This window comes from Cheilinus undulatus, linkage group 1 (assembly GCF_018320785.1).
Source record: "Cheilinus undulatus linkage group 1, ASM1832078v1, whole genome shotgun sequence".
Taxonomy (NCBI): domain Eukaryota; kingdom Metazoa; phylum Chordata; class Actinopteri; order Labriformes; family Labridae; genus Cheilinus; species Cheilinus undulatus.
The window spans coordinates 30,030,678-30,049,112 of NC_054865.1; the positions used below are offsets into that span (position 1 = coordinate 30,030,678).

Below are 18,435 nucleotides of genomic sequence, written 5' to 3' on the forward strand. Positions count from 1 at the left end.
GCCTTTAAAAAAAAGAGTCAGAACTCTATATTCAAACATTGGCAAACTTATAAGCTACTAAAGCTGTAACCTTATGCTCCAAATTTAAAATACTTGTTTGACTTTGTGTACAGGTACTGTATGTCTGTTTGTTTTTTTATATGTTCCTGTGTGTTTCTTACGCTTATTTTTGTAAAACTGGAACTGTTCTTAAAATTTAAAAACAAAAAACAGCCCAAAAAATATACTGACATCACTGCCCTATGCTACCCTATGACTTTATATCCAGAAATTAAAAGAAAAAAACACATCAAATCTATTGATCTATATGTGACATTGAAATGTATACTAAACATTCAAGCAGCCTGAGGTGTTAGAAAGAGAGGTACTATAACAGGTATGACACAACATATGGCAAGACTCGAAAGTGTCTGATGTAAAACACTTAATGTGGCCCTATGGAGTAGAGATGAATACCCATTTTTATGGAAGAATACTATTTTGTACTTGATGTTTCCAAAAATCAATAAATGATAGAAAATATCATTTCTTTAGTTTGTTTTATACTGTTACATCAGTTTCTTTGTAGTAAGCAAATATGACCACTGGCCAGACCTATTGGCAGTTTTCAAAAAAAGCCTGTGCCATGTCTCATAGCAGTTTGATTATCTTCTCATACAATCTCCCACTTTATATTCTGTCATCTAGTTATTATCTCTGCCAGTGAGAGGCTCAGAGTCACAATATAGGTACACTTGAATACATAAATACAACCTAACATCACAAATGGCATTGTCCCAAACTTGCTTGGTTTGCAGGCATCTTTTAAGATGATTTGATAATTTACACAAATTTCATAAAATTTTATGGAAATAACTTCAGGTTAAGGATGCGTAATATTGACATCCGATATGCCGATATTAATAGATGTATTTCAGCCGATACTGATATCGACACCAATATTTAAATAAGTATTTCAGACTTAAAACTTCAGTCCTTTGAACATACTGTAAAGTTGAAGGTTAAGCAAATGAACAAAGTTAAATCTTTAAGACATACTTTAAAGTGTAAAGCATGAGGATTAACAAGGAAAGAAGACCTAACTGGCATTGGTCTGTTGGTCCTGCCTTAGACCCCACAAACTTATTAGAGTACAAAGTCAAAACATACAGTTGATTTATACTGATAATCACAGCCAATTATTGGCAGAAATTCTGACATCTGCTGATATGATTATTGCCTTTATAAGCTAATATCTAATACTGATATCAGGCCAAACTTCTGTAAAAATTCTTAAAGGTATTTTTAAAGTGTCCCATAAAAAGCACTCTAAATATTTGTGGTTGTTTTAGTGAAACTTTACCATAAAGACTAAATGTTGCAATGTCTATTTAAATTCATAAAAATCATTTTGAACCCCAAACATTTGCAAATACGTTTCCCAAATTTAAAGGAAAATGGCAGAAGATGCCACAAAAATCCTAACACAATTTCCATAAAAAATCTTCAAAACTTCAAAAGGGAAACACCCCTCCCCCAATTCCCAATCAAATTCCCAAATTTCCATGGAAATGCCCTAAAACTTCCAAACAGTTTTCCATAAACATCTGAACAAATTTCCAAAGTTCTATGAAAATGCCAAAATGAATTCAAAAGCAAATTTCTCCCCCCAAAAATCTGATTAAACTTTTCAGAGTATACAAAGCTATCCCGAGTTTCTAGGACAATACTTGAAAATTTCCAATCAAAGTTCCCAAAATATCCTCAAAGCTAATTATCAAACATTTTAACCAAATTACATAAACTTCACTGGATATTCTGGACAATAAGCTCAGAAATTGTAATAGCAGAAACATCCATGCATATGATGGCACTTCTTAGTCACTGCTTATTATTATTATTATTTTTTTTTTGGCAAACCTTGCAGTACAGTCACAGTTGTTGCTTAGTTTTATTTATAAATCTCAATAGAATCTCTGCATGATTTCAGCTGATCATTGCAAAGACTAAAGGGACCTTAAATGTTTAATTCATTTGAAGAAACTGGTAATATGAAAACCCAGTAAGAAATGCCTCTTAAATTGGATAAAACAAGGGACCCAAAAGGATTGACTTTAACACCTCAGACAGAGCAATTATATTTTATTGAAATAAATATTATTTACTATAAGGGAATATGAATCTTTCTGCACAAGTAAACATGTGGTGTGATAACCTGTCAGTAAAATGTTAGGGGTTTTGATCAAAGTTAAACTGACTTTGCTGAGCATGTTTTAGTAGGAGATGTCAGTGACATTTCAAAAAGAATCTTAAGATCAATGAAAAGATGAGTGGTGGCTAACTGAAATGTAAGTAAAAGTTTGAATCTTTTGGGAAACTTCATTAGGTTATGATGTTATAGGGGGAGTTTAAGTTACATAGTGAGATTCCAATGGAACTTAAGAGGGAAACCATGTAAATAAGTGACATCAGAATCCAGGCTGTTTGTCGAGATTAAGATAATTCCTTTTTTTTCCATTATGAATATGAAATTAATTTAGCAAAATGAGGGTAACATTTGTTGTCGTCAATGCTGATATTTCATACATATTTCTGACCCTGTGTGGCGTTAAAGTAGATGTTCATTTAACAGCCCATTTAAGAATGAAGTGTTTAAACATTTACAATCATCTTAGCAGAAATAGAGATTTTAATTGATATCTTATTTATCGGGAAGTGGCATATCAGCTGATCTCCGTAGAAATCTATTTGGTACGACACCTTTTAAACTCCTATCCCATCCGCTTTCGTGTGCGCATATTACGCAGAGGATGAGACCTACAGGCGATCAGGCTGCTGGTCCATCCACGTGAAGCCCTCAGCTGGGCTGAACAATGGGCTCGCATTGCCTACCTGTAGCCTTAACTTGAGAGAACAGGAGAGGGTTTTAAGAATGGGGAGAGCATTCCCCTTTAAACAAGGTGGGCTGAGCTTATTTGCGGTTCTCGCTCCTATGGCAACCCAATAGATCAGCATCATGAATATTCACTATTCGCCAAAACGCACCATGACTATGGATCAGTGATGTCAGCGCTCCCTGGAATGCTCTACTGTATTTTTGCTTGATTGTGTGGCGTTGTTTGATGGCAGCTGGCAAGGCATCTAGTGAAAAGAGCATCCTTCGACGTGCATGACCTTTCCCTCGTCTCCATATCACGGTCCGACGGCACGTCTCTCACATGTCACGCTAAGGTGACTTTCAAGCAGTTTTTTCCACTTTTGCGCACAATGTCGGAGCGGCACAAAGATGTGCATCGGGGACACAGTGGCCAAGCGGACCGCCCAGGCTGCGCGTGAGGACATATGCAAACTGCCAGGTAGTCCTATAATGAAAAAGAGAGTGTCTCATTTATAGAGCTACAGCGGTCCATGTCATGTGTATCAGGATTTCAGGGATTCAGATTAGCTCCAGACTGATCGCTCTCACAAACAGATAGGGGAGCGCGGGGCTGCTGGCAATAACCGTTACAATACAGCCTAACAAACTGGATTTATTTAATTTCCACCACTGTGTCTCAATGTCATAATGGACAGGTTGCACTCCTCCATGCGTAAAAGGCTCTACAGTTTGCCACAGCACATTGGCCAGAAAGCATCTATAATGGGCGAAGGAGAAGACGCAGACAAGGACACCCGGAGGAAGAGTATCAGGATGAAGCCTCTCCCGTCACCGTCGCCGACCTCTGGGGGAAGCTGCAAAGGCATCGGGGAGACCAAAAGTGGGGAGTCTGGGATCATGGAGACGGACATAGGGAGACCGATGAAGACCAGCTCAAATGGGGACTGTCGGAGGTTTCGAGGCAGCCTCTCGTCCATCACAAGTCGGCATGTGCACGACTCTGACTCGGCGGAGGAGAGGCGTCTCATCACCGAAGGGGATGTCACCCCGAGCGAGGAGAGCCCCCCCGGAGCCATCGGTGAAGGGCCGCCGGACCAAGACGCGCAAGGGGCCAGCGGTGGTGGCAGCGGCGGCGGTGATGGTGCCCAGAAAGACAGCCCGGACCAGCAGCCGGGGTTCATAAAGTTGGACGGCATTGATCAAATTCTGCCGGACGATGAGAGATTATATCAGGCCGGGTTCATGCACAGACAGTTTGGAGCGATGCTTCAACCAGGGGTCAACAAGTTCTCCCTGAGGATGTTTGGGAGTGAGAAGGCTGTGGAACGGGAGCAAGAGCGGGTTAAATCCGCAGGATTTTGGATAATTCACCCGTACAGTGATTTCAGGTAAATGTAGACACTTTCTACACATGCTCTCCAAACAACAAAAGGTTCAGACTGAACCGTCACGTTTACGTCGATGCCTCGCGCAGGCCCAGATGTTTTTCTCTGTGTTGATCATTTTTAGCGCATTAATCAGCATGAGAGCAACACATGCATGCTTCTATATAGATATATTGCACATTTGTCATTGGTTTTACTCTTTCCCATTTTAAATTTCTCACACAGGCCATAATTGTAATAAATTGGGGTTATTGCCTCAAATATAACCTCTTAATTTGCCCATAGATTAATTCATTATTCTTTTATCACAGAGGAGATGTATTTATTAGTTTCTGAGTTGGCACATTTCTCTCAGTAGCCCTGTAGAAGCACTGTTTTGTGGAGAAATAACCCATAAATAACATAACCTTTGCTAATTAGACCAATTTCCCGTTTTGTGCAGATGCTGTCCAAATGAATACACAATTAAAGCCTCTTAGTTGTTCCCTCTCCTTTGTTAAGGAAACTTAAGCTCAGGGGATGTCATTTATCATTGATTAGGGCTAGTGAAGAGGCCTTCACTTACAACTGTACTAAAACACTCATGTATTGATTGTCTTACCCTTCTTTTATAGTGGTATTTTAACAGGACATAATAGCTTGAAGTCATTTTGATTAAATTAATTTTGATCAAATGCGGTCAAGCAATTATTAAATCAACAGCACATTTATGTTTTAATTTAACCGTGTTGTCTCCTCTTGTGACATACTGCAGCAGCAAAGAGAGGATATGTGAATGTTACTGTGTCTTAAGATTTCTCTCTGTTGTTAGTGCCCTTGAGTTTGTTATTGGCCATTTACATGTGATTCATGACCACAGTGAGGCTCTTAAACAGCAAAGCAAGAGCAGATTGAAGTTTCTTCATCCCTTCTGTTTGGATTACAGAATAAAAGCTTATAATACTAGGCAAAATGTAACAGCTTTACTCAAATGCACTCATATATAACTATTAAGCAGAGCAGATGACTCATTTTTAAAGGAAAAATGCCACCAAGCTGTTAGGATACCCTTACTTTTTGCCAAAGAATTAAAAAAACACTACTGAGATAGCTACTGATCATTATAGTTGAAAAGTGCCCTATTTATTTCCTTTTTTAGAATAATTGAATATAAAACTATGGAGCCAGCAACTATTACAAGTTTTTGAGGCTTTTTGTTTAATCATATGCATTATGTAGTTGAATATTACTAGTGAAACTCATTACACTGTCAGCCCTGTCATAATACCTGCCTTTTAAGCAGTGTGTTGACATTTGTGTTGCAGTAAAAACCATGGCCAGATCCTTCTTGTCACTATATTTCTCCTTGCCAGTGACATTGAATGTTGTCGAGCCTGCCTGCTGTTTGATTGGCTGTGATGGTGTAATGACATGTGATATAGAAAGTCACTTACCTCAGAAGATTGGGTTTTTTTCTGTCTCAAGAACAAGATGTCTGACTTTGAGAGACACATGAGTTGTAGTGCTCACCGGCCCGGGGTGTCCGTGGGAAAAAAGGCAAAATAAGACTCTTCGCTTTGTAGAAGGGCGACACATTTATCTGCCTGTTTATTCCGTGAAAAGGGACGAATTCACTGCTCTGCCTAACATCATAGGGTGTTTTCTATTTAATTTGTGTTTAATGTGCGTGACTCATATGTCAGCCGCTTTATACTGTCATGAATACTACAATTTAAACCAGTGATCAGCAACTGGCGGCCTAGGGTCCACATCAGGCCCACCAGAACATGATCAAATTCAAAACATGTGCAGAGGACACTGTAGGTCGTGGTATTTTGGGTAGGGATGCACGATATTGGGCATCCGATATGCTGATATTTACAGATTCATATTGGCTGATACGGTATTTAAATATGTTTTTCAGACCTAAAAATTCAGTCCTTTAAACATACTCATAAGGTTTGAGGATGAATAAAGAAACAATATTTTGTCCTTAAATCACGCTTTAAAGTTTACAAAATGAGGATAAAAAAAGAAAAAAGACCTTAACTGACATGGGTCTGTTGGTCCAGCCTAGAAGACATCTAAGTTATTAGTGTATATGGCCAAAATTTAAAGTCGATGTATGCTGATATTCACAGCAAAAATATCGGCAGAAATTTTGATATCTGCTACCGATATTAGGCCAATAATATCGTGCATCTCTTTTTTTACATAGACTCCCAACATCTTAAAAACAATTTCATAAATAGTTGAGATTGAAACAGTTTAATCAGGAATAGCTTTATGTTTTATCCATTTTTCAGACATGCACCTATCAGCCATTATTAAGAAATTTAATGCATGCAAAACATTTATTTATCAGTCTATGCTTCATTAATAAAACAAAACTTCATTTTCTGTGGTGGCTTTCGACTTTTGAGAATGCAGTTTCCCTGCTTTGGGTTTTCACTGATCACTACAATCATGGACGAAAGTATTGGCACCCCTGGAATTTGTCCAGAAAATACACCATTTCTCCCAGAATTTGTTGCAATTGCAAATGTTTCAGGTATACACATGTTTATCTTTTTATGTGCATTGGAACACCACAAAAAAACAAGTCAAAAAAAAAAAAAAAAAAAACATTAGAAAAAGGCCAAAATTGACATAATTTTACACAAAAATCAAACAAGGGCCGGACAAAAATATTGGCACCCTTTTAAAACTGTGGGTAAATCATTTTATTTCAAGCATGTGATGCTCATTTAAACTCACCTGTGGCAGTAACAGGTGCTGGCAATCTAGAAATCACACATGATGCCAGTTAGAATGTCTAAAAGTTGACTCAACCTTTGTGTTGTGTGCCTGTGTGTGTAACACCAAGCATGGAGAAGAGAAAGAAGAGCTGAGAATCGTCTGAGGACTTAAGAAGTAAAATTGTGGGAAAAAATAATGAACAATCTCAAGGTTACAAGACCATCTCCAGAGCTCTTGAAATTCCTTTGTCCACTGTGTGTAATATAATCAAGAAGTTTATAACCCATGGAACTGTGGCTGATCTCCCTGGATGTGGACGGAAGAGAAAAAATGATAAAAGAATGCAACCAGGAAAGTTTGAATGGTGGATAAACATCCTCAGTCAACTTCCACACAAATTCAGGCTGTCCTGCAGACTCAGGGTGCAAAAGTGTCAGCTCAGACCATACGTGGTCATCTGAATGAGATGAAACGCTATGGCAGGAGAACGAGGAGAACCCCACTGCTGACAAAGAGACGTAAAAAAGCCAGACTGGAGTTTGCAAAAATGTACCTGAGTAAGCCTCAGTCCTTCTGGGAGAACATTTTGTGGACAGATGAGACTAAGGCAGAGCTTTTTGGAAAAGCACGTCATTCTACTGTTTAAAGAAAACGGAATGAGGCCTACAAAGAAAAGAACGCAGTACCTGCAGTCAAACATGGTGGAGGTTCAAAGATGTTTTGGGGTTGTTTTGCTGCCTCTGGCACTGGGTGCCTTGACTGTGTGCAAGGAATCATGAAATCTGGAGACTATCAAAAGATTTTGGGCCGCAATGTAGGGCCTAGTGTCAGAGAGCTGGGTCTGCGTCAGAGGTCATGGGTGTTCCAGCAGAACAATAACCCGAAACAAACCTCAAAAAGCACCAAGAAATGGTTGGAGACAAAGCGCCGAAGAGTTCTGAAGTGGTCAGCAATGAGTCTGGATCTAAATCCCATTGAACACCTATGGAGAGATCTTAAAACTGCTGTTGCAAGAAGGCACCCTTCAAATCTGAGAGATCTGGAGCAGTTTGCAAAAGAAGAGTGGTCCAAAATTCCAGTTGAGAGGTGTAAGAAGCTTGTTGATGGTTATAGGAAGCGACTGGTTTCAGTTATTTTTCCCAAAGGTGTGCAATCAAATATGAAGCTGAGGGTGCCAACAATTTTGTCCGGCCCATAATTGAGTTTTGTTTAAAATTATGTCAATTTTGTCCCTTTTCTTCTGTTTTTTTTGTGTTGTTCAAATGCACATAAAGGAAATAAACGTGTACCAAAAACATTTGTAATTGCAAAAATTTTCTGGGAGAAATGGTGTATTTTCTGGACAAATTCCAGGGGTGCCAATACTTTCGTCCATGACTGTACATGGAATTTTAGCATCTAACCCAGTAGTGGACAACAAGACAGCCTCAGAAATATTCTGCTAAAATAACTCACTCGCCCTGTTGTGGCTGGCCACATAAAGGCACTGATATCACTGATATACCCTAACTATTACAAACATTCAAAATGAAACATTTAAACAAAAACATGTTAATTAGACCATTTTTAGAACGTCTTTAGTTTATTTTAAAATTTGGCTTGTTACAGAAAAAGCTTGCCTTTGTACAAATGTAGTTGATGGCCCCTGCTTTAAACATTTAGCTTGTGTGGGATGAATATGGGAAAAAAAAGATATATGTCAGCCAAATGTGCATTGAATGACTTTTTGTAATTGCCACACTTGGCCATAGCCGAGATCTTCAAGATATTTAAGAATATGTCTGCTTCAGTAAACAGATCCCAGGCTGTTTAAGCATAATATTGCTACGAAGACACCACACTGATCAGCGTTTCCTGTGATCAAATCCACTCACTTCAGACAGGTCATCATCAGGAAGTGAGACATGTTGTCGACAGTTTGCCATTTTTGCGATGCCCCTCCTAGCTGGTTGTGTTTCCTCTGACCCCCTCTGCTCTCTTACTCACTGTGTTGAATGTCAGAAGGAAGGGTGATTTGGGGCTTGGGGAGACTGTCCTGATACTGAAAGGTCAGAGACTTGGCATTAGCTCTCAGATTTGAAGTGTCTTTGAGCAAGACACCAAAACACTGGCTCCACACGGCACTCAGTTAAGCAAATTAACTGTCGTATTAGGAGTGAATAGTGAAATGGTTTCACTCTCAAACTCTCTAAAAAGGAGGTTAGCTACCCACTTGTTCCGGGTGTGAGGGGTATACTGTATATTAGCATAATTGAACATTTTACTGATCTGATAGCGGTTTGATTGTGGTTCAGCCACTCAACACTATGATTATGTAATCACTCAACTCTACAATTACAACCACAGATGTGGCTCTTAGTCAGGGAAGTAAAAAACAAATGAGTCTGTGCTTTTGCTAACTCTCTTTTGGAAAAAAAAATTCTTGAATATTTTCTGACAACACATACATAACCTCCCTAATTCATAAGTAGATTTAAAGATAATGGCCCAGAGTCTATGACACCTTTTTATCAGAATGCTCCAAAAATATTTGAACCCAATCTCCACGTGAGAATTCAAAAAGACACATAATGTCAGTGAGTTAAAGAAGCATGTTGAGATGGGTTACAGCGAGTATTTTATTTTTAATGAACTGAAGGAGGAACATGATCCTCAGACGCCTACTTCTTCCAAAATCTGGATCAGAGACAGGACAAGATGACTGTAATTAAAGTACACAAGAAGATGAGCGGGACCTTTTAATGGGCCCGGGAAAAAAAAAAAAAGGGTCTCTGTGACTAAAAGTTTTATTCCCATGTCTGCATCAAAGCTTTGCCACTATAAGCTCAAATTAGAGTGTCACAGGAAATCACATAGTCATCGCTGCACTGATATTCAGCAAAATCTCCTCTTGTCAAGTATTGTATAATGCTAAGAGGCAAAGGGAGGAGCAATATCTTGCAAGGGAAAAAGACAGATTAAAAATGGCATCATAATCCAATCTACAGCCTCATTTCCAGATCCAAAGCTGAACGGCCTTCTTCCATTCCGAACAAACACCTCCCAGTGAGAAAGTTCAGCAGAGATGGACATATACACCCCCAAAATGGAGACAAGTGTTCCTTCTATATGAGATTCATGTGGTGCCTTTTAAATAAGAGGGATTATTACAGTAGTTGACCATAAAATATCTGTGGGGGTCTGATAGGATTGTTGAAGAAGGCATATGATTGATGCAGGGATTACTGCCCCCGCTGCCCAGCTGCAACTGGAGACTTCTGTTGGATATCTGCTTTAACTTTCTCTGTCCAGAAATGTGACTTTATGTTTGCTATTTAAAAGCTAAATTGTGCAGAGGCCTATCAATGCTGCATGCTTTTGGCTGGGAATAGAGGAATATCATTTCCCCTTGTAAAGATAATCAATTATTTCAAAATCATAGCCCTCTCACAGGATATCTCCTCCATCTTGGCATGATGAAAACCAGGTTATTTTTTTACCTCTTTATATAGAGCCCTTTGAGTGGATTCTATCAGTGCAACAGCATTGTGCAGAGTTCTAAACAAATGACTTGGTGCAACATTACAATTCAGCCCTCTGATCGCCAAGTGGCGTTTAATTATCCTTCAATTCAGAAGCGAGAGGACACATCTGCTGGAAAGTCTTCCACATTTCCCTGGAGAGATAGAAAAGATGATGTTACACACTAGAACTTTTTTCCCACTGAAGGCTCTATTAATCCTTCCCTTTTTCCTTTTAGAACCGTGTTTCCAACACTATCAGAGAGGGGGGGTCGGCTGTCCTGCAGTTTCTGTCAATCAGTTAAATCCCTTTGCAACAGTCAGGCGAATCCTTCCATCCCCTCTGTACAGTCCACTTTTTTCCAGACGCCTTTTATTCCTCCTGTACATCCAGTTATGTTTCCCAGAAGACACTTACCTAGACAATGGTGAAAACAAATCCTCCAAAAAGACATATTACAATTTAGCTGTTATGTTCATGTTTAAAGAGAATGCATTAAAGGAAAGTAGAGCAGATGTAGTGCACATTAAAGCTGCAATATAGTCAAAGGAAAGTAACTTTTAGGCCAAGTGCTGATGAAATGAAAATGTGCACCATGTTCCTGCAGGCATTTATGTTACCTATAAATTTAACCAGGCTGTGATTTAATGTATTTTATTCTCTTGCTAAAGTGAGTCATGCAGTATATAATGTTATCCTTCATCCTTAATAGAATACTGTTTCTCAGGCAGCTTCACAGAACATTAGCATAACTATGTTGACTTTTGCGTATTTTAAATCTCAATCTTCAAAGACTAAAATGGTACAGCAAGGCTTGACGTAGTCGATAAGAATAAAGAGAAAATTGCAGCTGTGCTACCTGTACTTAGACTGCCTTTATATTTGTTGCAAACCTGGGGTAAGTAAATTTTATGGTTATTACTCCCCTGATGACTGTTGAGATATTTTAAATGCTGCGCATATGGCACACCTTTGCTTTATTGTCCTTATCAAGCACGGGCAGCCACTAACAGCTACAGGCTGTTTGATGCAGATACATTACTCTTCCTGTTCTATGGTGGTGCATGTATTTTTGTTTGTATTACTACTACGGGATCAGATTAAGCAACAGCATTCTTCATTTCAGTCTGGTTTGATTACGCTTGATTTGAGAGTATGTTTCCCTATTGATTTGTTTGGGTCTTCTGGGTCCAAGAGCTTGCTATCCGTTGATTTATTGAAAAATGAGATGAGGGAGCATAGGTGGCTGCAGCCTGGGTGATTTCTCCTCCTGCAGCCGTGGCAGGAGTCATAGTCTGGGTGAGAGTTACACGAGGGCCAAGGTGAGGGAATGTAAAGATGAGACATGAAAAGATCCAATCTTATGATTACAAGACCAAATTTTTTCTAATTAATGAGCATAAATTGATTCTTTATGTGTAGCGGATTCCCTCACAGGCCGTGCGTTTTTGCTATGTAGTGCTAATCTGCAGGGAAGCTTGAGAAAAAGGTGTTTTGACACCACATAGGATAAATGACACTCTATTCCTTTCGGTCTCCATTAAATAATTCTTCCTTTAATTTAGCGAGGGTAAAACATGGGGATTACAGATGGTTCTGGCTGGGACTGAAAGTGGGGTAATCAAAATAGGCTGCTGTGCTCATCCACCAATATTAGGAGCCAAGAGATTATTACAGCACAATTTATTTAATGGAGGGAGCCCAGGGAGGATGTGCGTGGCTAGTGGGTGGAAGGTTGCCTGTCATAGTAGCAGAATGATTGAACGGTACCGTGTGACCTCAACAGGCACACTTGTGTGGGAGTGTGAAATCAGGACATGTGATCACAACTGTATAAGATTTTTTTTTGCATGTTATTTTTGCATGTCAGCGTTTCCCTCCCCCTCCTGATATGTCAGTTTTTCGGCTTTATGTATTAGGCAGAGGGCCGAGTTTAACCTTGGCAAAGTGATGGTAATCTGGAGGTGAGATTATATTGATTGATTGGACATCATATACATTTTGAAAATGGAAAATCCTGCTGGAAGTGTTTTCTGTTAAGTGCCGCATGTCAGCCAGACGGTGTGCTTGATGTATTTTGGTCACCTGACAGATGTGATGTTGTGTGTCCTTCCCGCTTCAGCATCCTGTGCACCGCCACATCAATTTATAATCTCTCCAGGTGAAAACACAACACGAGTCACTCAAAACCTACTCTAGGGGTTTAATACATTAAAGACATTTCTGTGTCAAATGAATTTGTCCTACAGCTGGACAGATGTGAATATTGCCCTGTTTATCGGAGGCATATAAGTCACATTAAGCAGTTAAAATGTTTGATGGACAGAATGTGTATTTACTTGTTTTTTCAAACACATTTCCCCATCATGTAGTCAAGTCACATTTGCAGAGCCTTGTGTGTGACATTAGAATGACCAAGACCTCTGGTCATGACATTATTTTAGTACCACTTCCTGTTTTCAGGAGTGCAAAAAATATTCATATTACGAGTGGGTGCTCTTTTGTTGACCTCTGCTGTCCACTCGGTTCATGCTGAGAAAAAATTGAAAAGGAGAGGAAACAAAGTGCATGGGGAGGTTATTGTTACTCCAGATGAATGCTAATATAGGTAGTGACTCCCACTGGTACTTTATTATTTTACCCTTTTAGCACAGTAAACCTCCAGATTGTGCCTGTGATCACTTGTGTCATTAGAAATACTAAATTTCTGTTTCAACCTGACGTTTTTCATATATGTTACCATGCTGGACATTCAACATCAGGACAGATAAAGGGTCATCTAAGAGGGCATTATTTAGTCTGACTATTACTGGCACTGCAGTGATTCAGCCTTCTGCATCATCACCCTTTTGATAAGGAATATCCTTTTCATCATCGCTTTTACTCGCCCATGTCTAGTGATGAAGTGAAGGTTTTATTGCATTGAAAAAAAAACAAGAACTTGAAAAAAGAAAGCATGGGTTCCAGTAATGCAGCACAGAAAGGGGGTTGTATTTTACAAGAACTGTCCACATGGTCAGAATAAATAATTAAGACTGGCTGGGTTAAAAAAAAATACCTCTGTGTGTTATCGATTCCCTCTGATGTCTTCTATTCAACATCCATGCACACTATTCAAACACAGACTGTGGTGAAACACTGTTTGCAGATGCTATTCTTGGGTTTGTTCTTGCATAGTTAGAAGCCAGATGGCGGGATTTACCAATTTTAACAATCCTGTGAGGGTCTATACACAAACACAAGTGCAGCTCAGTGCACCACTGATTTGAATTGGAAAAAAAAAAAGTGCTTCATTTCTTTAAGACCCATGCATGTTGAAATTAATGCAAAACTATGTTCACTCTGATTAGTCCTTTGGCTGACTTTGGAGTGTTTAATGTCTAAAAACCAAATCAGCCTATGTTTCATGCATAGCTTGTAAAAAAAAAGGAACCAGATCACACCTTTGTGTTGACCTCTGCCTGCACACTACAGCCCCAGCCTATCCATTTTTCCTCACACATATTCTACTATATCTAGAAGAGGTTGACCTTTTCAGCCCGGCCTGTGTCCCAGGTGGATTCTCACACCCCTTGTCTCTCCGAGATTTGATTGCTTTTTCCTATCAGCCCAAATAGGAAATGGCCAAGCTGTCAAACTCTCTCTCTGATATACAGCTTCAGGGTGGCCACAGTATCTGAATTTTAGAAACGGCATATTCAAAAGCACTTAAGAATTAATGTAAATACTTGCTTTTCAAGTGTGTCTCGCAGGCTTTTATGTTCAGAGCCAATTATTAAAATGTGTCAGAAAAACTTTGATCAGTTCCAGCTCCAGGTGGATGATGTGCCATTTGACAGTTGCTTTAGATGTATTCTATTCTTATTCCTTACTCTACATTTGATGATGTAGAATTTCCTAGAAATTTAAAGAGTGGGAACAAAAAACAATCCTTGGCCTAGCTGATACATAAAATTTAGTAATAAATTGTATTTCCCACACATAGACTACACTTCGACTGTACAGGTATACTGTGTATTCAGACCCCCTTCACTTTTTTGATTTTCTTATGTTGCAGCCTGATGCTACAGTCAAAAAATAAACATTTATTCTCATTGATCTACACTCAGTACCCCATCATGACAAAGTGAAAAAAGAGTTTTAGATTTTTTTTGTTTGCAAATTTGCTGAAAATAAAAAAAAAGAAATATTACATTTGCAGAAGTATATAGACTTTTTGCACGAGCACTTGATACTGATTCACGTTTACAAGAGAGGTATGTGCCTTTCCAAATCATGTCCGGTGGGTGTAATTTAGCACAGGTGGACTCCAATCAAGCTGGAGAAACATTTCAGCAAAGACTGAGAACAATGGGAGGAACCTGAGCTAAATTTCAAATGTTTTTGCAACAGGTCTGAATACGAATGTAAATGCGATATTTCTATTTTTAGTAAAACTGCATAACAAATCTTAACTTCTGTTTTCATGTCAACATGATTGATGGTAAATGAACTTGAGCTTGTATATGTTACTGGAAACGTAGGTACAAATGTCTCTTTGTGTTTTAATAACTGATCATTTTTTTATCCTTTTGTTGTTATTTTGTATTGTATGTTTTTATGTATACTCATATGGACCTATGGGTCTGGAATAAAGTGTAGTTGTGTAGTGGTTTTCTGGTCATCTGACTACTCAGCACTTCTTACCCCGTAGGTCACACCTACTCATTCACTCACACAGTCATTCAGTGATTGCAGAGGTTGCTCATCAGTATTTGCTAATCCCATTTAAATGCTTCCATACCCATTTGCATGCCTCTGACGGGACTAGCTGGGGTTAAGTGCCTTGCCCAAGGACACATCTACGTGTGGGGATCGGACCTACAACCTTCTGAGCATGAGACGACGACTCTACCTATAGAGCCACAGTCACTCCATGACTCAGTGTAGATTAATGGGATTAAAAAAGAAATTGGCTGTAGCATCAGGCTGCAACATAAGAAAACAAAAAAAGTGAACAGGGTCTTTATAATTTCTGAATGCACTGTATTACTATCCACCAAAGTATAATTGTCTTCCCTTTTTCTTTCTTTTCTTCTTTCTTTTCCCTGTTTCTTTTGTGTATATAACCACCGTCCACCAGTTTAAGAGGGAGATCCCCCTGTAGAGCCCTCTCGTAAATGCACTGATTGCAGTGCAATTAATCATTTTAAAAATTATGCTGTTGTTTCAACATTTTTCTGCAGCTTTTGCTGCCAATATTATACTGCACTCTAGGATGATAGTTTGAATATGCTAGCAATTGGCCTCCAAACACGCCATTGCCATGCAAGTCTTGCTAAATCTCCTGCAGTCAATGAAGAAACATGGCAGACAATGGTGTGAAAGATAGATTTTTTAATGAAAATACACCATGAAAGAAAAATACTGAGACATGAACGCTCTAACATGTTTATGGTAGTAAGCAACTGGATTTATTGTAATTGCGTTTTTTTCTTTTTTAGTCAGTTTGCTCCCAATTAGCCATAATTTGCCACCAGGGAACAAAAATGACATTTTTGTTTCTTTTGAATGATGCATTCTGATTTGATTTTTTTGGCTATATTTTGAAAATAGTTAAATAATTAATCTGCATGGGATCAAATCAAATTGGACGAAATCATTCCAAAATTTTTTGAATCTTCGAGGACTTGTATTGTTGCCTGTGAATCTAGATTTGAATTAAATCATCTTGAAAAGGAGAGATTCACATTAAAAGGAACAATATTATTTCTTAGTGCACACATTTTTTTTAATGTATTTTGGATGCAGTAGTCGTTCAGCACATCATGAAAAATGAGAGATCTTTTATTCTGTTTGTGGCCAAACTTGTTTCTTTACACAAAATGCTGATAATCCACCTGTGCTTCTGCTATCCCATCACTAACATCTGTCCCTGCAGTTATCAGGGAGGATGGCATTTCCTTAGAGGACCTTAATGTTTACTCTGTAAGAATGCATTAAAGACTGCAGCACTTTAGAAACAGCAGGGTTTCCACTCAGAGAGGACCAGAGTCCAGTGCGTTGAATAAAGAACTCTGTGTGTGGCTGGTGTGATTCACAGGAAATACTTCCCTGGATCAATGTGTTTGGCCTGGGCCGGCCTCACGCTGGGTGTCTAGAAGACTCAGACAAATGGCTGGATTATAAAACAAGCAGTGCTGAGAGAGACAGATTGTTCCCTCTCCTCTACTATAGAGGCGGGGGGGACTCCTGATTTATCTTCACCATCAACATAGCCAATAGCATGTGCAGCCTACTTTAGGTCCACCAAGTTACCAGATGTTTGATTGAAAAGTGAGGCAGTAGTAAAGTTGGTGTTCACAAATCAAATCCCTGGCCCTGTCTAGCTTGTACAATCGAAAAATTATCGTGCTAACAAATAAACAAGACAAATCCTGCCTTGTTTGGTTAACAGTCAGATAAGCCTCTGCTTTTGCTTACTCACGCAGACCAGAAAAAAATCTGATAAACTGCATCCCCTCTCCAATTTGATTTGATTTCATGCTCCAAGTGTCTTAGCTTTTGTTCTGCACCAGTTTAGCTCTTATTTACCTTTACATTTGTGAAATGTTCTTCAAATCAACATTGTTGAAACTAAAGTGGTGGCACTTTTTGGCCCTTACTGCATGACTTCCACCTCCCTTCCCTTTCACTATCACCCCTCGTTTTGGTCATCCCTGCACTTTAGCCCAGATTTCTTTTACAGAGTCTCATTTACTCCCACCATTTCCATATTTTCTCCCCCTTCATTTTCTCTTCGCTTCTTGTCACTCTTTGACATCAGAACGACATTTTGGAGATGGATAGAAAAGGCTTTCATTCTGGCTGCTCCATTTGCTGATTGCAGCACCTGAAGGGGTGAAGATAATGGCCTCAGTACTGGTGAAGCCCAGAGCAAGGGCGTGAGGTGATGGCTACATTGTGATCAGCTCCTGGTATTATAGACAGTACATTATCTTAGCACTTCATCTATGTTCAGAGAAAGCCTATTGCTCCATCTCTCCCCCTCTTTGGCTCTCTCCTGTCCTGACCTCGTGGGGGTGGGGGAGGTGTTGTCATGTTCAGTTGGCAGGCCAGTGTCTCCTCTGCCACACTCTGCGCCTGGCTGACAGGGGACCCCTTTGACATGACCCTAAGGACCTTGAGGGAGATAACAAGGCATCATGATAAAACACAGATGCAATTAGTGGCAGGATGACAGTCCACTATGTTCGAGTGCAGATACTGGCATATGCACACAGGATAAGAGCACCCCAGATAGAAAGCTCTATGTCCTCTTCCTGTCTTCTGAAAGCTTTGCCTCTTTATTCTTTCCAAAAGAAGACATATTTGCTGAAAGCACCTATCCATGTGCAGTTTTTGTTCTAGCAAGTTGCACTTTATAAAGCTGTGAAGGGCTCCAGAAAGCTTCAGGACCACGGACAGAGCCACCAGTAAAGCCCTTCTAGAAACAGTCCCTTCCCAAAAAACTCTCAAAATAATCGAAAAAAGAAATTAGGACAGGAAGTACAGAGTTGGCTACTTGTGAGCATTCTTCTCTCTGATTACATCTGGTCAGATTGCAAAAGTGGCTTCGGTGATTTCATGATTAAGTCAGTGCTCTTAAGTGCATCCTTCTGAACTCCTCAAACATCAGAGCGTGTTTAAGCTGGACTTATTTCAATGAGCAGATCTGGGGCATTTGAGCGAGTGTCTGGGACCAATGCTGCAGCATATAAAGACTTTTCCCAAAGATGGTTGGCCTGGTTCTGGACCTGTGAAGAGTTGCTCACATGTCTTTAACTTATAATGAAGGTCACAAAAGAAGAAAGAGAAAGAAATTCAGCAGTTATGAAACTGCTGCATGGTTTAAAATCCCTCTTAAAAAATAAAGCTAGGTGTGCACCGCTCGATAACTAAGCTGAAATAGGCCTGATCCCCCCAGCCCATGAAAATTTGGCAAAGTCCTGATTA

General features: G+C 39.4%; 1 protein-coding gene across 1 annotated transcript in view; it reads left to right on the plus strand.

The window, feature by feature from the left end:
* The first annotated feature begins 3,544 nt into the window (after positions 1–3,544).
* The window catches only part of hcn4 (hyperpolarization activated cyclic nucleotide-gated potassium channel 4), a 103,110-nt gene continuing 88,219 nt past the window's right edge, over positions 3,545–18,435 (plus strand). Inside the window, exon 1 of the mRNA XM_041787009.1 lies at positions 3,545–4,245. Coding sequence (XP_041642943.1) covers positions 3,545–4,245 — 701 coding nt within the window. The remainder of the gene's footprint in view (positions 4,246–18,435) is intronic.